The sequence below is a fragment of the Sparus aurata genome, chromosome 8 (assembly GCF_900880675.1).
Source record: "Sparus aurata chromosome 8, fSpaAur1.1, whole genome shotgun sequence".
Classification (NCBI taxonomy): domain Eukaryota; kingdom Metazoa; phylum Chordata; class Actinopteri; order Spariformes; family Sparidae; genus Sparus; species Sparus aurata.
In genome coordinates this window covers 5382549-5405994 of record NC_044194.1, presented here as the reverse complement: position 1 = coordinate 5405994, position 23446 = coordinate 5382549, and the positions used below count along the sequence as shown (strand labels likewise).

Sequence of the window (23446 nt, the reverse complement as noted above, 5' to 3'; positions counted from 1 at the left end):
CCCCGAGTCACATTGGGTTGTCGCAGACGGGAGGAGAGCTCAGATATCGATTATTTAACCTGTAGGATTAAAAAGCGGATTTATCTTCACTCCCATTTAGCAGCCCGACTGCAGCAGCGATCTACAGAGGCGACCTCCATTGTCGGGCGTTTCTGTACTGTTATTTTGAGAGTCGACTGAAGCTGGAGGGGAAATGTAGCCTAATTTACTTTCACAAAGTAACATTACAGAGATGACAAAGAAGAGATACCCGAGTTTAGTGAGAAGCAACCTAAATAGTTTTTGGACATTTCAACGCTAAATGTGATAAAACTTTGTCATCTCACAAGAAGTCCAAAAAGTGAAGCATAGTTAGTCCCCCCAGGAATCCGGAATATCACATTTTGCATGTAGTTTTCATTCCGACCAACTTGATTGCACATCTTATGTCAGCATTTCATTGCTGTAACTGAATGTTTACATTTACTATCTGCAGTATGCAGTAGGCACTTTCTGTTCCTAAACCTTCACCCATAGTTTGGTGAAAAGTTTTGCACTTTTTATGTTGCGAATAAATCTGCCCAACAGGGACAAAGAAAATGTTGATGTTGATTATTTTAAAAACCAGTAATAGTAGGTTCCACAATGTTTTACAGTGTTCTGGTATTGCAATTAATTTCATAAGAGAATATTTAATTCATTATTACATTAAAAAAGTATGTTTTTTTGATGTTTGCGGAATTTAACTCTCAAGCCGCGGAATCAAGAATTGCTCTCCGTGGAATTTAAACTTTTTCTCTGCAGATTCCTGGGGGGACTACATAGTGCAGTATGGTCATGTGTATATATGTATAGAAAGATATATGTGAATAATGAAGGTTATGTAAACAGCAAATACTCTAAAGTTAGGTATGAACAGAAGTGACAGTAACCATCATGCAGCACGTTATTATCTTGTTCCTTTGCTGCTCACGTCACTCTCATATTCACGGGCAGAGGCTCAAACATTAAGACCTCACCATAAAACCCTCGCTCGGCCATGACTCTGACATTATGACTGCTCGCCAGCCGGTCGGTTCCTGATGATAATTTATGTGATTGCAACATAACTTTTGCACCAAGGCTATTGTGTCTTAAAGCACCAGAGACGCACAGAGAGAGAGAGAGCCAGAGAGGCATTTCCACTCGTCCGTGCACAATTTAGTCTACTTGAAAGTTTCCTGCTGATGATGAAGTGGGTGAAAAAAATAGTTCTGCTGTGATATTCGCTCGATTCTTGCGTCGAGCGCTAAATGCCTGGGAGATAGATTTGCATAATGCACGGGCAATTAAAGGGAAAGAATTAAAGTGATTTGTTATGGAATGATTAGGTACGGTTTAATCTCCGTGATTTGATGTGCTTTGTGTTATTGCACAGTATAGTTCATAGAAAAAGGCAATTACATTATGGACGCCGCTATTTAATAATGAAGTGGCCGTACACAATATGAGCTTATACGTCCCCGTGACAGAACTACTTTCCATTTTACTGATTATCTCACGATCACGAGATGATTTTATTGATTGAAGCCATCAAACAGGTAGCCGATGGACTCAGTCTTGAATTCTGCGGGGTGCGTTTAAAAAAAAAAAAAAACAGACGCTAACTCTCGCGGCACTGGAAATAGAACAAAAGCGTCCCACCTAAGGGAGCGAAAGTTAGGAGCCTTTTATCAGTCGGTGTAAATAACTGACTGTGAGGAGAACAGATTAGGCCAATTAGGAGAAAGCATCTGGGACTGACATTAAGTGCGCGCACATACATAGATTATCACAGCTCTTTTGTAGTAAGATTCGCCAGCAGATTTACCCGTCTTCCTGTTTTACTTTCAGGCTGTCTCTCCGTCTTTGCCCCCCCCCTTCAAATCCCTTCGCTAACGCTCTTAGAAAAATGATGCCGTGTAAATTTATCATGAGGAGGATTATTTGGGAGCGCTGCAGCACCCGCTCGCCCTCTTCCCAACCTCAATTAGGGGCAAACAGACAGACAGGCGCAGCCTTTCTCACCTCCCCTCCATTCCTGCTAATGAGAACCCAGCATCTCCTCAATAAAGACGCGCTTCTGCAATCATTTCTTCCATTTCTGCTCGTCTGCGCCGGCGAGACCTACGCAGGCCATTAGAAGTGCTCCCCTTCTTGTCAGTGATTCACCGTGCAGAGGGGGGTAAACACTCGCTCCTAAGCCCTCCTTTCTCTCTGCACACCTCCCCGTTCTCGCTTCTTCTCATCGCCTCATGCTTCCGCCCTCCTCCCACGTCCCATCCCCAAATATCTCTCTTGAGCCAGATGGATAAGTCTGGATGTGAATGAAAGAACGCAGAGGGCTGTTTATGACTCAGTGTTTCCCCGGCCTGATTCAGATCACGCTCTGATTTTTCGGCAGAGTGAAACAGGGACAAAGCGAGGCAGGCTAGGAAAGCTGACAAGGTGAGATGAGGTGCGATAAGTAAGGGCGGGGGGGGGGGGGGGAAGGAATCATCAGTCGGGGATATTTATAAGGAAGGCGGTGAGAGGAAATCTTTATTGTATTGTTAATGCGGATGTCAAACTATTCCCCCCTCTCTCTCTCTCTCTCACTCTCTCGTCCTCGCTCCGACTTTTCTCGTGTTTGGATATTATTTGTTGAGTCTGCCAGTGTGAGATCTGCGAACGTATGACTCAGACACTCTGACTGACAGACTGGTTAGAACAGGGAACAGAACACAATCCACATATAATGAATGACATGACTTTTTATCGATCCTCGTGAAAACTTCTCCTTCAAGTCCGTCTGCGCGGATGTCAAAATGTCAGGGTCATCCCTCCTCCGGCTCCTCCGGATCCAGTTTGTTTGCGAGAGATAACAGACCCGACGCTTCGAAGATGAAGTACATTCCTGCAGATAATTCACTCTCACAGTTACCTGAGAGGGAATCCCAACAGCGGCTTTGACATTCGACAAAACACACATCTACTACGCAGTATGTACACTCTGCGGCGGAGTCGGCGTGGCAGTCTGCCATAACTGCAAAAACACCCAGCAGAGACTCGGATTGATTGAGAGGAGTAAAGTGTATTTTCCTTGAACACTCAACAGGCGGCTTTGTGTGCTTTTACCCGCCGTTTAGAGCATTTTAACAGACGCTCAGAGGTTAAGTTTGCGAAAGAAACGCAAAGTGTAATTTAAAAACCATTTGTCATTATCTACACTTTTCGCTCGATCCCACCAGAAAGCACTCCACACTCTGTTTCCCTGTTGATAAATCTTCTGTGCGGCGTTTCCTTTCTCGTGTGAGCAATAGAGATTTATTGTATTGATTTTTTTGATTTTTTTTTATTCAGCGTTTCTGAAGCCACTTTCAAGACTATACACAGTGTAGGAGGTCAAGTGAGCCTGGGTGGACGGTAAACACACTCCTGTATCACTCTGCACTCCTTTCTTTATCCACCCACTCCGTCATGAGCTGCACATGAAGATATTTCCTCCACCTACGTCTGCATGGGCGTCCGTCCCTCTGTAGGGCTGCATGAAATGTCGAAATCAATAACACTGCGATTATTTTGACGGATATTAGTATTGCAATGCGATTTGCGATTGGTGGGAATAACTATTTCAGCATCACAACTTTAATTTTCACTATTTAAATCACGATGATGTGACATTTTTTTAGGGACTGTACCAAACAAACATGCTTTCTTACATCTGGAGAACGAGATTTGTATCCCGGGGATTCTCTGGAGCGCCACAGTGCTTCATTGTAATGCTGTTTTTGGAGCATTTGCCTAACAGCTTGTGCAATTTGGATACTTCACTTTTCATTCTAGTTCATGGTAATTCTAAGTGCCGTATCGTCGGCAAATGGACGCGTCACCTCTCATCCAAGACGCTTCCTCTGGTTCTAACTAACTGGAGAGGATTTTGCAGGCTTTTAAAGTGGGAGTGTCCTTACAGAGTCGTTAAGGACAGGTGTGAACTCTTGACTTTCAGAGTTGTGGGTGGTTGACCCGACCGACATTAATGTGGGTTGCTAAGGCTAGGTGAGCCCAGGTGTGAATGGTTGTTAAGATGTCTGGGGAGGGAGCTCTTGCCGAGTACAGCACCACAGGTGGGCGATAAGTAACGACGTAGACCACCTCCTCACTTCCAGATTGAAACCATCTGTCTTCTCTGGACAAGACGTTCACATTGTTGTCCTCAAAGAAATGATTTTATTTCTCCTTCAGATGTAAGTGGACAGCAGAGGGTTGACCTGAGGAGTTGGCCCTCCTGTTTTGTGCCAGAAACCCAGAAAAGAAGAAGAAGAGAGCCAACTCCTCAGGTCTCCTTCTGGATGAGCGCAAACTGAAACAGCTCCAGTTGCCGTTACGATACAGCACTTAGAAACTTGTTGTTTGAATAATATTTTGATAGATTGTTCCGCTGTACACTCTGTCCACCTTCTCACCCCGGTTCTGTTTCCCCTTGTAACACAGTTAACAATCTTACGTGTGCATGTTTAACCACGAGGAGCGACCGTGTGCGAGTTAGAGATAAAACATAAAGTGACTCCAAGCGTCCCACCAAGTAATGCAGAGGCTGCTGGACCACCTTGGAAGAGAACACACACACACACACACACACACACACACACACACACACACACACACACACACACACACAGTCACACATCCTCTTGTCCCTGACATGGTTAGGCGCATTATTACCACAACCTACATGTGCAGAAAAAACACCTGGTCCAGAAGTGACATTAAACCCACGCAGTGGCGTAATCATGCACATCATCCATATCCACCTCTCTCTCTCTCTCTCTCTCTCTCTCTCTCTGTCTCTCTGTCTCTCTCTCTCTCTCTCTCTCCCACGCTCCCTCTGTCATTAGCTGCTTTATTCCTTTCTTCCAGGGGGGTTTTGAGAGCCGCACGCATCTGTCTGTGTCATCACTTGCTTATTGCTCCACAGAGGGGAGTAAAGGCAGCCACAGGTCTTTTTATTTGAGTAACATTTATCTCTCTTTTACCGCTCGAATTTGGCACATGTAGTTATGGATTAGAACATCGTTAAATTTTGTGATTAAGCGCATTTGTCTCAATACATAAAATAACCAGATGGGAACGCCTGTTTTTGACTTAACTAGCAGATTCAATAATTGACGTATCAAAGTGTTTTGTCACTAACTTCATCAGGTGTTTGTGGACTGGTAGCAGACTGAACAATTAGCAAAACCAGCTGTTTACCTTTACATACCCAACTCCTAATCTAAGCATTGGTTGAAGGAGGAAACACACTTTATTTATTTGTCTATCGCTAATTTTCTTGAGTTCAGGTTAGAATGTGAACTCTGTTTTAAGTGAACGCCCGACCACTGTCTCTTTCTCACTTCTTTTTCTCGGCACATCCGTCCGTCCACGACAGCCAGCCGTGCCCTTGCAGCTGTTTTGGACTTTGCCTGTTGACGTTCGTAGGAGAGTTTCACCAGATGACAGCCTCTGCTGCCTCCCCTGCAGAAAGCCTGTACTTATAGCCTATCATCATTACGGCTGATGGCGGCTAACAACACAGAATGGAAATCTTTTTTTCTCTCCCTCTCTCTCCCCTCGTCGTTGTCTTTTAACATTTTTCTGATATTTTCATCTCCTGCAGAGCCGGTTAGAGCATTGAGGTGTAGCTGTGCTGAGAGGGAGGGAAGTTGATGTGGAGAGGAGATGGAATTTAGAAAATGGAAATGGGAAGGGTAAAATGGGCATGGAAAATGGAGCGGGAGGAGAGCGGACAGAAATAGCAGGTTGGTTTATGGTGCTTGATTTCAGGGGGGGGGGCTGGTTCACTGAGGGGAGTTAAAGATGGGTAAAATGTCAGTAAGGAGAAGAGAAATGGCGCGTTGTTAAGATGATAACAATGTGGAAAGTATATACGAAAATTATTTGGATATAGGTAACAATAAAGAGTGTTTACCTTTGTAATTTGGACGACTTTTAGAGAAGTAATGCACCACCATGGCTGTTTCAGACGCCTGGAGTTGAATGCCACTCCTTCACTCCAGCGCTTCTCTGACAGCACGTCTGTTTATTCTGCCTTGAAGCTCTGCTGCTCAGCCTATCTCCCCCCAGTCGAAACTCCTCGGGATTAAGAGCAAACGCTGGGTTGCACACACAGATTTGGCACAACAAAAGCAAATAGTTTGTTTATTACAGATCTAGCCATCATCGTAATCCCATTTTGCCGTCACTGCATTACATGCAACGATGCGTTACTTTTCCCAGCGTCGCTCAAAACCCTAGAAAGGAATAAGATAGAGATGCCCCAGATGGCGTAAGGAAATACTCTTCTAACCAGTCACTGGAGAGGCTGCTGCGCTCCTTCCTCTCAATTCTAATCCACTTTAAATGCAAATTATATGAGAGGAGACGACTGGAATGTGTGGGGAACCGTGTGTAAGGAGGCAATGAGTACTGTACTGCAGCTGTCCCGGGGAAGCATGTGAGATCAAATGCGACTAAAGTTGATATGATGTGTGAAGCTTTGGCAACTTACAATGCACAATTAAAGGACCAGTGTGTGGGATTTATTAGCATTCAGCAGCGAGGTTGCAGATTGCAATCCTCACCCTGTTCTCACGCTCTTCTACGCAGGCCACTAAAAACACAGAAAACATGAACAGAGTTTGGTTGATCCTGTCAGGCTATTGTGGAAACAAGACCGTCCAACAATGGCGGATATTAGTTGAGGGACGTTGGTAGATGACACGTGTTTAACCCCTTAAGGAACACCATTCCAACATAGGAACACCCTTCACTAAACGAACACCCTTCGTAAAAACTAATATTTATTATTTCCAGACCATGTAATAGCCTTCTAAACTCACCATGACACAACATTAGAAAGAGCCCTCTACCGCAAGAAGCAAGAATGCCTACATACCTTCAGAGCGTTCCCTTTTTCCACAGCTACAACGTCATGCCACAATGTTTTTTTCATAGTTCGCCAAGAGTCCATAGAATGGGAATATCCATGTCATTTTACCCAAAACTAGCTACAAGTGTCGAACAAGCAAGAAACCCCCAGGGTCTTAGCTTTCATTTGAGACCAGGATTATGTTTCTAGGTAAAGGGGTTCTCAAGTTATAAGCCTTTGAATCTCAGTAGGCGCTCTTGGAAAAAAAGGACCCAAGCAAAACGCACAGACATGCCTTTAGAAAAAAAATTGTCAAAAATCAATTTTTTTGTCTTTTGACCTCAAATTTTGAGTGTAGCAAGCTGAGACCTGTGGCTATGGCCTAATTGTGTCTGCTGTGTCCATAGACATACCTGAACCCTTATATCTTAGTCAGTTTATTGACATTTGAATTGGACGGAAACCAAAACCTGTTCCAACCTCTGTAACTCTGTGTCAGTATGTCATAGAATCACACTTACACTTCTAACTTGAGGGTGTTACCTTTCCAATGGTACCAAGCACATCCCTGAGTCTCAAACTATGTGGGAGCTGTCATGCTTTTAATTTCGGTATGTCGTTTTGGAAAAAGAACCTTAAAATGGGGGCGTTCATTAAGAGGTTAATGACCATCTGTCGCTTAGTGTGATACCTTTTTGTGCCGTTGTGATTCCACTAAATGTAGTTTTCTTAGGAGGAACTGTGTGAGACGACACCATGAAATGATGGATATTCTTTGATTTACGTGCAGCTGTGATCACACTTGTGTACCGTGAACCTGCTTGTGCTCAGCTAACCTTGCTCTTTTTTAATCTATGCTGTGAACAAACTTTTAACTTGCCTGCCCCGACAAAGAAAAGATCCGTGAACTACAGGATGATAAAAAGCAGCAAAATTCCAAACACGTTCACCACCAGTCGCTCGCTTTGAGCAAAAAAAAAAAATGCAAAAAACAGACCAAATCCATTAGACAGCAAAAAAAAAAAGACAACTTTATCTTTCTCATCCCTCATTGCTCTTAATACACAATTAACCCCATTGGCTAATGAGCGATTGTGCCGAGCACATCTAAGTCAGCAGTCAGAATGTCCTCTTTTTGCTAATGCGATAGAATATTCGCCCAAAGCATTTTTTTTTTGCGAATGTGCTCGGTCTCTATGTCTAATTGGGTCAACAGAAGCCTGAAAAAAGTTCGAGAGAAAAAAAAAGGGAAAAGATAGAAAGAGGAGGATGATACAGAGGTGCGCCACGGGCTACACGGGTGCATTACGACTCACCGCAGTGGCTTAAAAAAAAAACCTCGCTCCTGCTTACAATAATGGTACGAGGATGGCTTAAATGAAAATGCAAAAAAAAACAGGGCGCGTTAATGTGCCAGAAAAGATGCATGTGAGCCATTAGAGTTACTTTCAAGTGTTCTGGTTTTGCTAATTAGTGTCACATATCTTGCGCTTAACGAGAGGGCGATATTAAACACGGCCTCTGTCAAATGTGTCACGATGGGAGAAGTGTGTTTTCCTCGGGCTGCGAGATTTAGTTACAAAACCCGCTCGTCACCGTAAACATGTCGGGGATATTACGAGGGGGGGGGGATGTGAGCCCCAAGAGGACGGAGCCATTACGACCCCGTGTAAAACATAACATATCAGCGTGGTGCGCCCAAATGATCGCAGGCAATTAAGAGCTCGGTGTTAGATTGCAAGAATCATGTCTAACAGTCCCACTGGGGTGTAAACCTCGCTCAGACAGCATGAAGAAACACACATGTGCCCTGTAAATTACACTTAACGGAACATCGGAAGAGCTGAACTGTGAGGCCTGTAGCACAGATCGAGATCTTCACTGAATCATTTTTTTAACGCCTAAACAAACTATGTAAATAAACTCTCTCAGTTGTCATGACTGGATAAACAATGTGACGCAAAACAACACAGTTTCGTACCGTTTTTCTTAGTTGCGATAAAGGCATTCGTCCAAGACTTCGCCCTGCACAGCTTCCACAGTCCTGCAAGGAAAAACTACAGTTACATTCAAGCTCATTGCAGCCGTTCAAATCCGTTTACCAGCATCTCCTCCCGTATGACATATAGAGTGCAGCGCGGAGATATCCCCGCTGCTAGGCCTTCTGTGCGAGAGAGATTACAGTAGCAAAGTGCGGCCCTAATGTGTCAGAGAGGCAGTTTAATGTCCTATTATGGACACCGGGGTCCTGACAGCCAATAAAGCATCCGGATGCAATTTGTCCCCCTTGATGCTGTCGCTGGATAAATATGCTGCTGCCTCCTTTTTCCTTTTGTGGATCGCTGTCTTTACAGCCTGGCTCTTTGTGTTTTACATGTGATAGCCCTGAGATCACACAGTGTTTACGCCGTGTTTACGGGTCATTAAGGTGACGATTTAGTGCGCTTTGTTGCATCCGAGGCTGACAGTTAAAGAGAACTTAGATATTTATGACTCGATTCAAGCTGCAGATCCACGATTGCAGGCTGCAATCAAGCTGCAGATCCCCCCCCCCCCCCCCCCCCCGATGTCAACAGTGAGCAATGTTTGAACGTCGTCTTAAACACGCGCGCGACTGATGTCACCGCCGCCGCCGCTGACGATGTCGCACCAAATTATTTAACGTCCTCCAGGCCCCGTCTCCTCCTCCCTGTAGCGGCAAAGTCACAATCTGACCTCCTGTCATGTTTAAACTCCAGTCACAAGTGATTTGCAACTTTCAGCTGTCTGAAACATTTTGTGGCCGGGAGAAACATTATTTTTAAAGCATTATTTAATCAGGCATGCTGATGAGGAACTTTCCTGTACAGTATTGGCCTGGTGGAATAAAAGGGGACACGCACATTCCTGGGAGATGCGACCACAGGCACACAGCGGTGGCCCCCCGGGCAAGTTGGGTAAATGTTTGTTCCCCTCCCCGCGTGCGCTTTGACAGTATTAGTTAAAAGACTAACTCGCGGGCTACTGACATCGCCGCCGAGTGACGGTTGTGTGAATTGACAAAGGTTTTCGCCCGGGGAGAGCTGTTTTAGATGCTATCTGCATTTTATTTCAATTATAGCGGGGATCACAGAGACTGCCAGCGTGATAACAAACCAGCTGACAGCTAATCCCTCAGGACAGGAAACGAGTTGTACAGCGGCTGATGTCATCTGAGGTTAAACGTCCGTTGTGATGAGGCACTCTTCAAAGGCTGACGCATCCAGCCATTGTTCCTCTCCCCCTCTCTATCATTCGTTTAAAGAGGAGATGAAAGTACTCGTTCATGACACGCTGACAGCCCCGTGGCTCCATGGCGCTCCCCTCGACTGTAAAAAGCGTAGAGGGAGGTGAGTGTACACATATGTAAGGACGTGGAAAAGAAAGATGGATGGAGGTGGATATCGGGGCATTCCCACATGTGCGGGATGCCTTGGCAGACATCTCCAGAACATCGCGGTGTGATGTAATACAACCCTCGACCCCCGAGATGTTAAAGAGATGTTAAATGCATAATACAACGCTGTAACGCTACCCTGCTTTTGAACAGTCACTCATCAAAATTGAGATTCTTAACCTCCGACACAGCAAGAGAGGGCTTGATGTGCGAAAGATCTTCATCTCAGCGGCCCCCTTTTAGGGAGCGAGAGAGACGATGTCCGCTGGATATTATCCCCCTCGCTGTGTTTAGCAGTAATGAATGGCAGCTAATGAACACCTCCTCAGCACTCGGCTCCCCTCGATGCCCTTTGCTCAGCCGGGGTTTCGCCGGTGGCTGTCTGGGAGATGAGAGGAAAAGGGGGCGAGGGGCGAAGGAGGGAGGGAAACAAGAAGGAGAAAAAGGACACAGCAGGGGGGCTGTCACACCTCGTACCAGCTCAGCGCTGAGGTGGGAGCCCCGATCGTCTCAGCACGGGCCGATCAAAGAGAGGGCGTTGCGGAGAGGAAGAGGAGGAGGAGGAGGAGGGTGGAACAGGCCGCGGCGTTGTGTTGTTGTTCTCAGCGCTCGGATGTGCATCCAAGCTTGATCCACAGGTGTTTGATGGACCTCGCAGCGCACCTTATATTTCTGTGCGAGCGCGTATGACTTACGATGGGCTCTGTCATGTTTCATTAACCGCTTTATGTTTTTTCATCCGACTGTTTTTCAGCCACAGGGATCTGAAGCCTGAGAACCTGTTGCTAGACGAGAAGAACAACATCAGGATAGCAGACTTCGGCATGGCCTCCCTTCAGGTCGGAGACAGTCTGCTGGAAACCAGCTGCGGGTGAGTTGTATAGAAGAACATCACGATGCGGTTTTCAAATTCAATGTCTGGGGGGGGGGAAACGTCTAAGAATAGAGCGAGAACAGGTCACAGGCGGAGGGCAGGTGGAGCTGCCGGGACGCCACAGAGAGGAGAGCGGAGGAGCGATGGAGAATGATGAGTGGAGCTATCAAGTCCTCTGCAAGGTGCCGTGTTCTCAGAGCCTCCCTTATCGCAGAGTGTTGATCTCTTGAAGAGGGAACGGTTGGTGTCTCTCACAGAGTCTGCTATCTGGGTGTGAGCGGGGGCCACGGCCACACTTTACCGCTCTCCGTCTCCTCATATCTGACGCCGGGTTTTTATGACCGGCCAGTCACGACCACGCCGGGGCCCATCAATCCCACAACGACCGTAATGAATTTGTCTGCAGGGGGAAAGTCACTTTCAAAGTCTTCCCCGAGCATGGTCATCCATATCCTGGGAGTGTTTTTGATTTAACCCTGGAGTGCGGCGAGCAGTGCGCAGGGTCACGTCTGTCAATAAAAAGAAGCGGCACAGTTGATGACGGTTTACTTTTAAGCACTGGGTTCATAAACTCGGGTGACAGCGGAGGTTAACGGGAAAATTTGACTGCCGCATTCAAAGTCGTTCGCCTTTCATTTCCCTCTCACCCGAAGTTAACTCTGGGAATGAGTCACCGCGTGAGCTCTACCAACTGTAATGGGTAGACAGAGTTAGGGAGCGTTGAACCAAATGCGATTACACTCGCAGGTTAAATACAGTTTGTGGCAGCTTGCTGGTAGCTCAAATACATTCAGGTTTGTAAAGTGGTGCAAGCAGTTTAGCAAGCAATTACTTTTTTTTTTTAAACCATTTTTTGTTTAGTTAACTACAAACAATGATGGGCCGTAAAAGGAAAAGAAAACGTGAATGTATTGGGTGTCAACGAGCCAGAAGTATGTACCCGCTTGGTGGCATAACTCCGCCTCGACTCCTGGACAGTCTGAACTATACAGAACCAAAGCTGACACTCCTCTGTTGAATGACTTTTTTGGGGTATTATTTGTTAAAGCAGCTCTGAGTCACTTGTGTTTTGTGCTGGAAGCTGGTCAACTGCTGGTGTCTGTCGGCAGAGTGGAGAAAAAGCCGAGGCACTTGAGAACGCGCTTAAAGTCACATCCTTTGCACCGCTTCGGGGAAAAAATTCGACCCGACTCTCCCTCACAAAGAAGTCCAGCAGCATCCAACAACAGAACAAATGGTCCACAGGCTCGTACAGGCAGCCGGGCGAGACGAGAGAGAGGAAGGTCTCATCGTTAACGTCGCATCACGATACGCTCACATATCGACTTATACATGTAAACGGCTACAAATTTCATATCACCTTGCATAGTACATTGTCAATTTAACCATCTAATCATCTGCATAACTTTCAGTTTTTGTTCTTGTTGTTTTATTTCCCCACCAAATGCAAATGAGAATCAGTTTATTTAGGTGTTCTTCACAAGTTGACAAAAGCAGATTTTGTGATTTATTTCCTTCCTACAGAGAGAATGCGAGGCGTACGTGGGAAACACAGTTGATCTGGATTATGTTATAACGGAGGAGGGGGTGGGTGTCACGTAATGATGCGTGTCTCCAAATTTTTGTGTGGATTAATTTATCCCCCAGTGACACATGACAGGAGACTAAATCACTCCCGAAATACTTTTTAAAAAAAAGAGTCCGGTGCCCTCTGGATGTCACCCTGAGGTCGAGGGGAGAATCTCTGCTCTGTGGTTACACATGAGGCAGATCCAAACAGAGACGGCCCGGTGACATCTGTCCCCGGCTCAGATCTGATTCTGTCCAGATTATACCTCCAAATCAGACCCAACTGAAATAACACGCACCCTCATACACGCAATTCTGCAACCACGCGTGCGCACACGGCGCTGGCAAGGCTTAGTTCATCCCTGACCTCCCGGACCCTTTGTCCTATGCTTGTCTGGTTGTCTCCCTGCCTGTCTCTCCCTTCCTCCCTCTCTTGTAATACACATGCACGCACATTGAAGCGCGTGCGTGCCCGCAAACAAGCACGCAAGCTGACACCGTTGCATAATTCTTCCAGCAGTAGCACGGTGCCTAAGCTCTCATGAGTCATCGGTTGAGATCAGGCCGACTGAGTGCAGTGTGCAGAGCTATCTGCAAGTAAAATGTGCTCGATTGACTCATGCTGCAGCCGTGATGACCACGCTGAAGTGTTTCCTTTTCCTGGAGAGGCCACGGAATGCGACAGCTCTCGCAGCATTCTCCAGACCAACCGTATCCACACTTGAACGCGTTTCTGCTCTCGCTTCCGTGCAGATTCTGCCGTCCCCATCCAGGTGCAGCGCATCTGCTCGGTCCCCCCCCCCCCCGCGTACACTTACGCAGCGCTAAAGGTACTTGTTGCAGGTGGGCACGCAGAGCTGTCTTGCAGAGACGCAGGCACGCAAATTCCCACACTCCCTCACGCAGCTGAGTGACGTAGTCTTCGCTCCGGTCTCGGCTCCATCACCGCGTCCTGATCTGTTTGTGTGGAGCAGCGTTTGTGTGGCCTAATGCGTGTGCGAGTGTGCACCGCGCTGTACGTGTGGTTATTGATTATTCATGCTCTTCTGACTGTCCCATCTCTAAGTGTAGATATGACAGTTTTTAATTAAACGCATTTATCTGGCCCCCACTCTCTCTCTCTCCCCGGTGCAGCAGTCTGACACAAATGTATTCCATTTGCCACGGGTAATGGAGCCGAGCGAGGACGAGGCTCACCCCAGGTAGCGTCGGGGGGGGGAGCCTCGGTCGGGGCAACGTACATAAATACATGCCGACGTACAGGCGTATTAGATGAGTCGAGGCATTGGCGAGCATGTACAAATATGGATCATTCATACACTCTCTCTCTCTCTCTCTCTGCCTCGCTCGGTCTGCATCAGCCCAGCTGCAAGTTCATTAGCGCTCGCTGTTTGTTTAGTTCTATTGCTTTGATTGATGAGGGGGAATTATCTGTGTGCAGCGAGGAGCCGCACAAATTTGGTTTGGAAAGAGAAAAAAAAAAAAAAAAAAGATGAATTTTCATAAACACGAGCTGCGTCTCTCAGTTTTCCTCCGATACTCGCCGGCCCACCATTGCTGATTCATTCGAGGCTCCGTAGGAACTCATATCTCCAAAGCTCTCATCGCAAAGTGCGCGCAATGTACCGTTGGCTGTAAGGGACGTCGCTAATCTCGTGGTAAACTTAGAAATACTCTTTTGAACTCGCGGGCCAGACATCTCTGTGTAAACAGTCTGACGCTGATAAGGTTTTTCATTTTTCTTTTCCGCGCTGTAGCCGTCTGGTTGAGTTTAATCTTTGGTCCATAGATGTGCTGAAAGGAGTTTTTAACTGGTTAGGGAACAGCAGGACTTTAATACTGATGCCTCCGTATGACCTACATAAGCAAACAAGGCAATCGGCAGGAAGATGGACTACTTCTAGATAGTTGTTATAGTTATTCTGCCTGTTGTTCTCGCAGAAGAGGGCGGGGTGTCACACAATACCAACTATATTAGTGTAACTGGATCATAAACTGTCTTCTGGTTGTCCTCCAGGATCGGAACCTTCAGGATGGAGTTTCCTGATGGACAGACACCTTTACTTGTTGCTACAATAACCGCTAACTGCTGCTAACAGATGCTCAAATCGTACAAATCCGAATTGTAACATATAAAAATAGCATCAAAAGCATCAAAACAAAATGCATCCGCTGGCTGGATTATCACGATTACTGCGTTTGGCCACAGGGGGCGCCAGAATCAACGCAGAATTAAAGTTCCTCGTCGTTGCTTTAACCAAATGTGTTTTCTGTCTTTATGCTTCTATTTTATTGTAGTCAGAACGAAGACAATTTTTTTTTTTTTTTTTTGCTCTGTCTGTACATTTTTATTTATGGGATGTTAGTTGTGTAAGAGTGATGGAGTAGCAAATAGCAGGAAAAGACTAATGTCGTGTCAACGCGGCGCAACTGTTCTACAAAAGACTGTATTTTTCATTCCGGTCGGAGGGAAGTGGCTCTTACAGCGTTTTCTATTTATCTTGAGTGTCTGAGGATATAATGTGAATTTCTGGTGTGAGCAGCGAGGGATTTTTTTTTTTGTTATTTTTTTTATACCACGATATAAATTTCATGATGTACAGTATGTTGCCAGACATTTAATGCAGTTACCTGGCGCGCATTTAAATAAACTTTATTTACACCTTTTAATAACATGAGGTCATTAAATCCAGGTGAAACACACCAGGAACGAAGGGGTCATGAATATCTACAGATCCTCGCCTCCCACAGTGGAGAGATTAAACAATTATGGAGATTTTCACGGTTTTAAATCTCACATGTGTGGACGTACAGGAAGAATAAGCCGTATGATAACCGTGCCAAGGTGGCAGATGGATCAGATCTTTGAAGCATATACTGTACATGATGTGGCCGACTGGTTTCCTGTTTTTTTTTTATTGTCAAATTAGTATTCAGCTCAGGAAGAAAGAGCCGAGGTGCTTGTGTTCCAGCCTTTAGCCTCATCCTGTGTTTGCCACCTAAAGCCCTGCAAATAATGAGTTTATGTTCACGCTGGTTCCAGCTGTGGCTCGCGTGTCGTGGCACTCGAGAGGCATAACTAGTGCAAATCTCCTGCTTGTTTTTTGTTTTTATTCCTCGCTCATCTGCATAATGCACTCTGACACATGCAATCAGGAAGGCCCTATTTGCATAGGCTCGCTTTTGAACTTCCCCCCCGTTGACGCGGTGGCAGCGTTTGTTATCGGCCAGTTTTTTGACAGCCGGAGGAAGCCGCCTCGTCAGGGCCGATATTCATGAGTACATAAGACAACAAGCGGGCTAATGGGCGCCATGTTTACAGACTTCGGATGGTCTCTCATTAGAGCCGCATGCCCTGGTGTTGGATAAGAAGGAGGAGGCAGAGAGGTTTTTGGGGGAGACAGGTGCCTGATTTGCGTTCTGTGTGCAGTGACATGTAGACATGAGCTGCCCATAATCAGAGAAACAAACAGACGTCCTGTAATTAAAAAGTTTTCTGATTCAAGATTGATGTTGAGCGCTTTTCATTACCACTTTCTTTTTGTCACTCCGAGGTGCTGAATTCGCCAATCTGGCAATGTCAGAGTGCTGCGAACGTGCAGCTGCGTATGGACGGAATAACAAGTCGCTTCTCCTCATCCGTAGCCACATGGCTTACGGAGCGGCCGCCGCGAGCTGGCTCCATAAATCTTCATACGATATTGGTGTGTCGATCTCTTCATTGGGTTTACTGTCAGCCCATCCAGGTGCTGTAAAGATTAGTGGGTCTGTTCACTGTCTGCTGTGAGAGGATGCCCTTGAGTGAGCGAGCAGGAGGACATCCAAACACCCTCAGGATGTCTAAACTCCCGAAAGCACATCTTGATCTACGCTCGCTGGAGACATTTACTGTCCGCCTAAATAGCGTTTCTCACACTTTCGTCTGGTTGTTTATGTCTTTTGGAGTGTTTGGAGCGTCATGATTGTATAACTCTGACTCAGAAAGTCCTTAAAAAACCTTGAGTTTTTTTTCCTCTCTTTCCTTATGTTTCTGTCTCAGTTCATTCACTCTTTGTGCTCTTTTTTTTTCCTCCCCTGACAGATCTCCACACTACGCCTGTCCAGAAGTCATCAGGGTAAGTCATTTTCCAATGATTCATAGCCAGCTCAAAGTCCTGCTTCTTATTTTAAGCAACGCTAACACTCCGCCCACTAACAAAACACTCTCCGGTCCTCAGGGAGAGAAGTATGACGGGAGGAAAGCAGACGTCTGGAGCTGTGGGGTCATTCTTTTTGCCCTCTTGGTGGTGAGTGTCAGCTTGTTCTTTCCTAATAATGGCGACTGGACTGACAGACAGTTTATTTTCCCCTGCTTGAAGTCTGCTGTTATGCAATGTAACCATAAGTGGTTACCTTTTCCCCTTTTTGCTCCGGCTGTAAAGGATCAAAAGTAGAACTCGAGAGCACCTTCTGACAGGACGTTCGCAGCTCGTTCACTCAGAGTTGACCTCGGTGGAATGAGATGATCCCGAAGCCGCCGCAGGGAGTCCAAACATTAAAAAAAAATCAGGCGGCTGAAAAGAAAATCCTAATATCGAGAAGGTCTTGCACGTTGCTGAAACCTCCTCGAGCTGATATTCTTGCGTAATAGAAAGATCAGAGAATAGAAGCGGATTTTTATTCATTATCCTTGATCTACATACAATCCCGGATCCATAATCAGGTCTACTCTCCAGCCACATTATGTCTGTGGTTCCCCAGCCGTGCAGCCCCGGAGCTTTGTTTCATCAACAGCTGTACTGTAGTTCCTACACACTCCTGCGCCATGAATAATTCATCCCGCCAAACTGAAAGAAGAGAGCCCAAAATAAATACCAACGCTGACAGGGCGGCTTTTGGCCACAGGCTCTGTTTATTTGTCTTTGTTTTTTTGCCTCTTTCACCCTCTCGCCGTGTCTTTTCTGTCTCATATCCGTGCGTACTTGTGTTAAGGACAGTCTCCCGTGTGCTTTCGTGTTGCGTAAAAACCTGATGTTTTTCTCCATGACTGTGTTTCTCTCTCTCTCTCTCTCTTCAAAAACAAAAGTTTTCTCCCCGTCACCGCTCGACTGCAGATGAATACCGTCTTTCCTCCCGTTTTTTTTTTTCCCGTCCTGCTGTCTTGGCTGCGAGACCATTTGTCTGATTGTGGGAGACGCGCGTACTCCCCAGCAGTTAGGCTGCACTCAGATCATCTGTTACACAAGCCTTCTCCCCACCTCCCCTCCGCTTTCCCCCCTCCTTTACTTCTCTTAATTTCTCAGCCTTTTTTCCCCAACCTCTCCATCTTGTCTGCTGCTAGAGGTTGTCATTCATCAAGCAGCCACATCTGTGAGGTGTCAGCTCGCCCTGATGAATGACTCTGATGAGAGAATGTTAAACGAACGAGGTAAATGAGAAAGCTGGGTAATTATTAGAAAAAGCCCTGTTTTCAGCTCGCTGCTGTTTATTATTTATTTTGCCTCGTGGCTCAGGGCAGAGCGTCTCTAATTGGAGAGTTGAACAAGTTGAGAAAGCGAGCCTGTTCTTTAAGTGGTGCAGGATTAAGACTCAAAATGTGGTTTTGTTTCTTCTGGCGAGCCTTGTTAGTCATTCAAATTCCTTTTTTCCAGTTTCTCTTCTGCCCTCGATCGAGCAAAGGCTTATTTTCTGTGTTCAAACTTTTTCCCTTTCGACAACTTGGCCTCTTCTAATCACTCTCTGCCTCTTTCCTTCGCCCCTGCAGGGTGCCCTGCCGTTCGACGACGACAACCTGAGGAATCTGCTGGAGAAGGTGAAGCTGGGAGTGTTTCACATGCCACACTTCATCCCTCCAGACTGTCAGAACCTCCTCCGTGGCATGATCGAAGTGGACGCCACCAAAAGACTAACGGTCAGTTCCATTAGGAGACTGGATGATTCACACCTTTAAGATTTTGCTCATATACGTTTGGGAACTTTTGATTTTGGTCTTGAGCTTAGTCCCTATGTGTAACTGAGGGAATTTCTTGATTATTGTGGCCAGAAGAATTCACAAAAACAATATTATCAAATGGAAAGAAACCTAAATGATTATAAGAGGCACATTAACACGAGGCTTATTATAATCACGATATCAATATTTCTTTTTCAAATATCACGATTGTCGTCCTAATTGGTATATCGTTATTATCGTGATGATATTTTTAGACTAGGGCTGCCTAAAGTGGGACCCATGGGCCAAATCTGTCATCATATATCATCACTTATTAATAAGCACAGTGGGCAGATTGACACTTCATTCAGGCTGCACGACAGAAGCACTGTGAGGCAAGAAAAGAAAACATTTAACGAACATAGAAGGATTATCCCGTCGTAAAAAAAAATCATTTCTTAAGCCATAAAAACAAAATGAAGTACCAGATTTATTTTCTCCCTCTTTCATTAATGTTCAGTTTTTGGCCCCTCGTGGGAAAAAGTCTGTTTTGGATTATTTCAGCTTTCAACTTTGAGACAACAAGTATCATATAATAGTAATCATCATATTCATCCAAGTTTGAAGCTGAAGATCTTCGTGACGTAACATGCGAAAAACTGTGAAAAATGTCCCGTAAGGAATGAATGGGACGAGGTCAAAAAAGTCGCAAATCTTCTATGTTTTCAAACATTTCCTACTCCTGCAAACATTCACCTAGAAACACCATTCAAACTTCAAAATGTAGGCACAAGTCCTGTGTATTCAAGGTGTCTTCAGTGTTTTTCCTACGATGTGTAGTCTTTGAACGGTGAGAGACTCAAAAAAACTCTCCAAAATGTTGTCTTTGCATGACGCTCCCAGCCACGAATTTCACTCAAAAACAGTGATATTTTCCAAAGTTGTAGCCGCACTTGTCTTCTTTCTCTCAATGTGTCCACTTTATCGGTAGGATTTACGGTTTTTGAATCATCTGCCTCTAACCGACAAGAGATGCTCTCAACTGCTCCATTCACTCCATTGTAAATCGGGAAGAGGATTTGCCAAACTGCGACCCTTTTTTTAATTCGCTCCGATCACCAGATTTCTGAAAATAGGACCACAAAACTTGATGAGTGTGTTCTTTAAGGCCTTTCCCGCTTGATGGTGAGGAAACTCTGCTGATACCATGTTTGCTTTTTCGTCACGGGGCAAAGCGCACAGCCCACTCACGCGATTTCCCGGCGGGGAATTGTCTAGTTATTATTAGTTATTATATTAATTTGACTGTTAACAAACAACGAAAGTCTTTTATGAAGGTTTATAAACATCATTTATGACTTTACACTACAGTTCAATAACTATTAACTCAGGTTTAATTAACTATGAATTAGCCATGTTTTAGTAATGTTATTATAAAGTGTTATTTATTCATCTCCATGTTTTTCTTATGAGTCTGACTACCGTGTGGCCGTGTGTGTGATCATGCGTTTATCTCTGAGGGTATGTATTTACTGCCCTCACATCCGCGTTAGCACACAAATATTAATATTACACAAGCCTTGTGAACCTCTGCAGCGCGTGTTGCCATTCTTCAGCATTATGCATGCCGTGTCTCCGCGCTACACGAAGGTACAAAGTACCCTTTGCACCTCGTTATGCACAATTCATTCGATCCCAATCAATAAGACATGAGTTATATTCGCGCTTAATATTTTATATTCGCAGTCCGCAACTTGTAGTGTTTACTAATGATGCTGTAGAAGCAGCAAAACACATTTATAGATGTTGTTTGAGATACCATTCATGAGGGGAAAAGCCTGTACACCTCGGTTCTTTGTCAAGAGAGGGAAATCATTATTTTGCAGATGCACGGAAAACTTTTAATGCTCCGAGGAGAGAGCGCGATGGCAGACATACGCGTTCAAACTGAAGTGGCCTAATATCGGCTCGACGCTGCCGAGCCAGCCATTGTCTCATTCTTTGTTTACTCTCGTCTCCCTTGTGTTCCGAATGCGTTTGTCTCGCCTCATCCCCAATTCCGTTTGAGTTCCTCCTCAAGTACAGGATGTGAATTCAGGAGAGGACCGCTGTTCGTGAGCTCTCCCTCCGCACTGTTTAGTGCACTCATCGCAATGCCAGTCCCCCTTTCTGCACGGCATCTGATCACCTTGGCGAGGCGGCTGGAGGAGGGCGCGAGAACAGAGAGATGCGAAGGGCAGGGAGTCAGGATGAGAGAGAGAGAGAGAGAGAGAGAGGGGGTGCCATGGACAAAAGGGAAATGTAAATAATGGAGGTGGCCAGAGATCTCAGAAAAACAACCCACTTCACAGAGAGATGGTGCTGCCCTTTGTTCTCGTCTTGCAGTTCGCATTTGGACGACACACAGAGACGCAGACGTGCTCAGAAGTTACTGTGTCTGTGCGCACACAATTAAAAAGCAAACCCCACATATTCTCACACTCGTACTGTAAGCACAAACCTTCTTCAGGTTCTCAGTGTGGTAAACAAAATTGTTTACATGCGCTTGCCTGTAAGCAAATGTGATGACACCACCGCTCCATTTTTTCCTCATGCCTTCTGTCAGAATAACTTAAACTCGCAGAAAAAACACACAAAAAAACAACAACGGTAGAAAAAAAAAGATCAGAAAGCCACAAAGAAAAAGAGGCTCATTTGCAGGAGGGTTGACAACCTGAAGGTGCGGCCCCCCTCTCAGATAAGCAGCGGTGTTGATTCCTGAACGTCACCTCTTTGGTATGCTGTATGTACACTAGTTTTCAGTTTCTCCTCTGCCCGAGGAGGACGGGTCACCCTGAGATCCCCTAGATATGTCCAGCAGCCTGCAGCGCTGTCCTCGACAAACCGTAACACGCAAGCCGAGCTGCTGGGAGAGAATATGCTACCTATCCGCCCGCCCGCCTCCCTCCAGCTCCAAACAGAGCTCTTGGGACGCGTTGTAACCTCACAGAATGTCAAACAGCCCTTTTAGATTGAGCGTTCTTGGAGTTTAGTCGCGACCGCTCGGTCAGGGATGAGCAGGCGCACCGTGGGTGGGAATGACATCATAACGGGAACGTGCTCTTCTTCTGCGAGGGATTGTTTTTCCTAAACAAAGTCGACGGTAGTTTGTCGAATCAAATCGATTGCCGTTATCGGACCACAACCCCCGGCTGTGCTCCGGTATGTCTGCTTACACCTTCTGTTAATTATGTTTTGCTTGTACATGAACACAAGTACACACACACACACTGGTGGGAGGGCACGTACCTGAGCTTAAGAGGCTTAACCCGCTAAAAAAAAAAAGCCTTTCTCTTCATTTCCTGTCCATGTAGTCCGGGTCCCTGGAGGTGACGGAGGGCCGAGCCACCTGAACACAATCATCTCATCTTGGCTCTTCAAATGAAACACATAACGTCCTGCCTCATCATGATCCCGGGGCTAATGAAGAGGATTGGCTATCTTATTATATTAAAGAGCAGATAATCGCAGACACATTATGCATTCATGGGTGGGCAGCGCACAGTATCAAGGTTGCTGGAAGGAAAATAAAGCAAGTGCGCGAGAAATGAAACCGACCTCATTGAGAAATTAAAGCGCAGTTAATCACGTAAACTTCACCGGTGTCAGATGCTGCAGAGAGAGAGAGAGAGAGAGAGAGGGGACACTTATCTTTATCTGGCGTCACTACTCTCTACATGATAAGATACAAGTAGCTACTACCAGGCAGAGATGTATTCATTCTTAAAAGTGGCGCTGACCCAATAACAGGAACCCTCTGGGGGTGTATTTTCAGCTGCACAGATGCCGCCGAACGATCACAGACGCATTAAAGGAATATTATGGAGGCAGGAGCGCGTCTCTGTGATCCTCTCTTTCACTTGTCACTTTGATCGTGAAGCTGACACCCTTCTATTGATCATATAGGCTATCATATAGTATAAAGGAGAGTTTTTTATAGCAGAAGATGTTTTAGAACGATTGAGAGAACAAAGGCACACCTACAGAGCTCATCTGCCGCTTCAGCACCACGGAGAGCGCCGTGGTTTTATTGATACGCAGCGCTGCGTGACGGCTGATGTTTCAGAGTCACGGCCACAGATTCCAACTTGTACAAACCTCAGTCAGGTGAAGGATCAGTGAGTCAGACAGGCTAGACTGGAAGAAGATGGGGAAGAGTCGAATAACAATGGGGATGTATTTTGGCCATTTTGTTAAAAACGAGCACGACCACCCCCCCTCACATATTCCTGCTGACTACTGTCTCATTTGGTAGGTCATATAATCAATTTTGAAGATGTTACAGTCAGCATTAAGTGACTGGACTGCAGTCTTTGCTGTTTTTCTTCAAATTGCTAATTTCTATAGCATGAAAATATGTATTTCCTTTGTTTCGGCTTTTGTAATAAGACTTATAGGCCAAATATAAATGCTAAATCATTTTTGTAACATGAGACGATATATAATTTTATATTTTTGACGTCGCTATATCGGATTTCAAACGCTGCATTACAATAAATCTATGAGATTGTTCTTCCTGTTCTAATAACTTCGCCCACTTAGTCGTTATATCCACAGCGCAGATGATTATAACTCAAAAATCTCATTGTGTTAAAATGTAGTAGTACAAAAAGTCATCCCTACAATACTGTCACAATATTGACATCGAGGCATTTGGTGAAATCATTGTGATATTTGGTTTTGTCGCCCAGTTCTAGCTTTTATGAAGATATAAATTTTGTATTGCCTGAAATATTGTGATATTATTTAAAG

The 23446-nt window shown here is 45.4% G+C and overlaps 1 protein-coding gene across 8 annotated transcripts in view; it reads left to right on the top strand.

Moving 5' to 3' along the window:
• The window catches only part of brsk2a (BR serine/threonine kinase 2a), a 189800-nt gene that overhangs the window by 135255 nt on the left and 31099 nt on the right, over positions 1–23446 (top strand). For all 8 annotated transcript variants that reach the window (XM_030425352.1, XM_030425353.1, XM_030425355.1 and 5 more), the window contains 4 exons: positions 11056–11172; positions 16826–16859; positions 16962–17030; positions 18488–18634. In XM_030425352.1, the coding sequence (XP_030281212.1) occupies positions 11056–11172; positions 16826–16859; positions 16962–17030; positions 18488–18634 (367 nt within the window). The remainder of the gene's footprint in view (positions 1–11055; positions 11173–16825; positions 16860–16961; positions 17031–18487; positions 18635–23446) is intronic.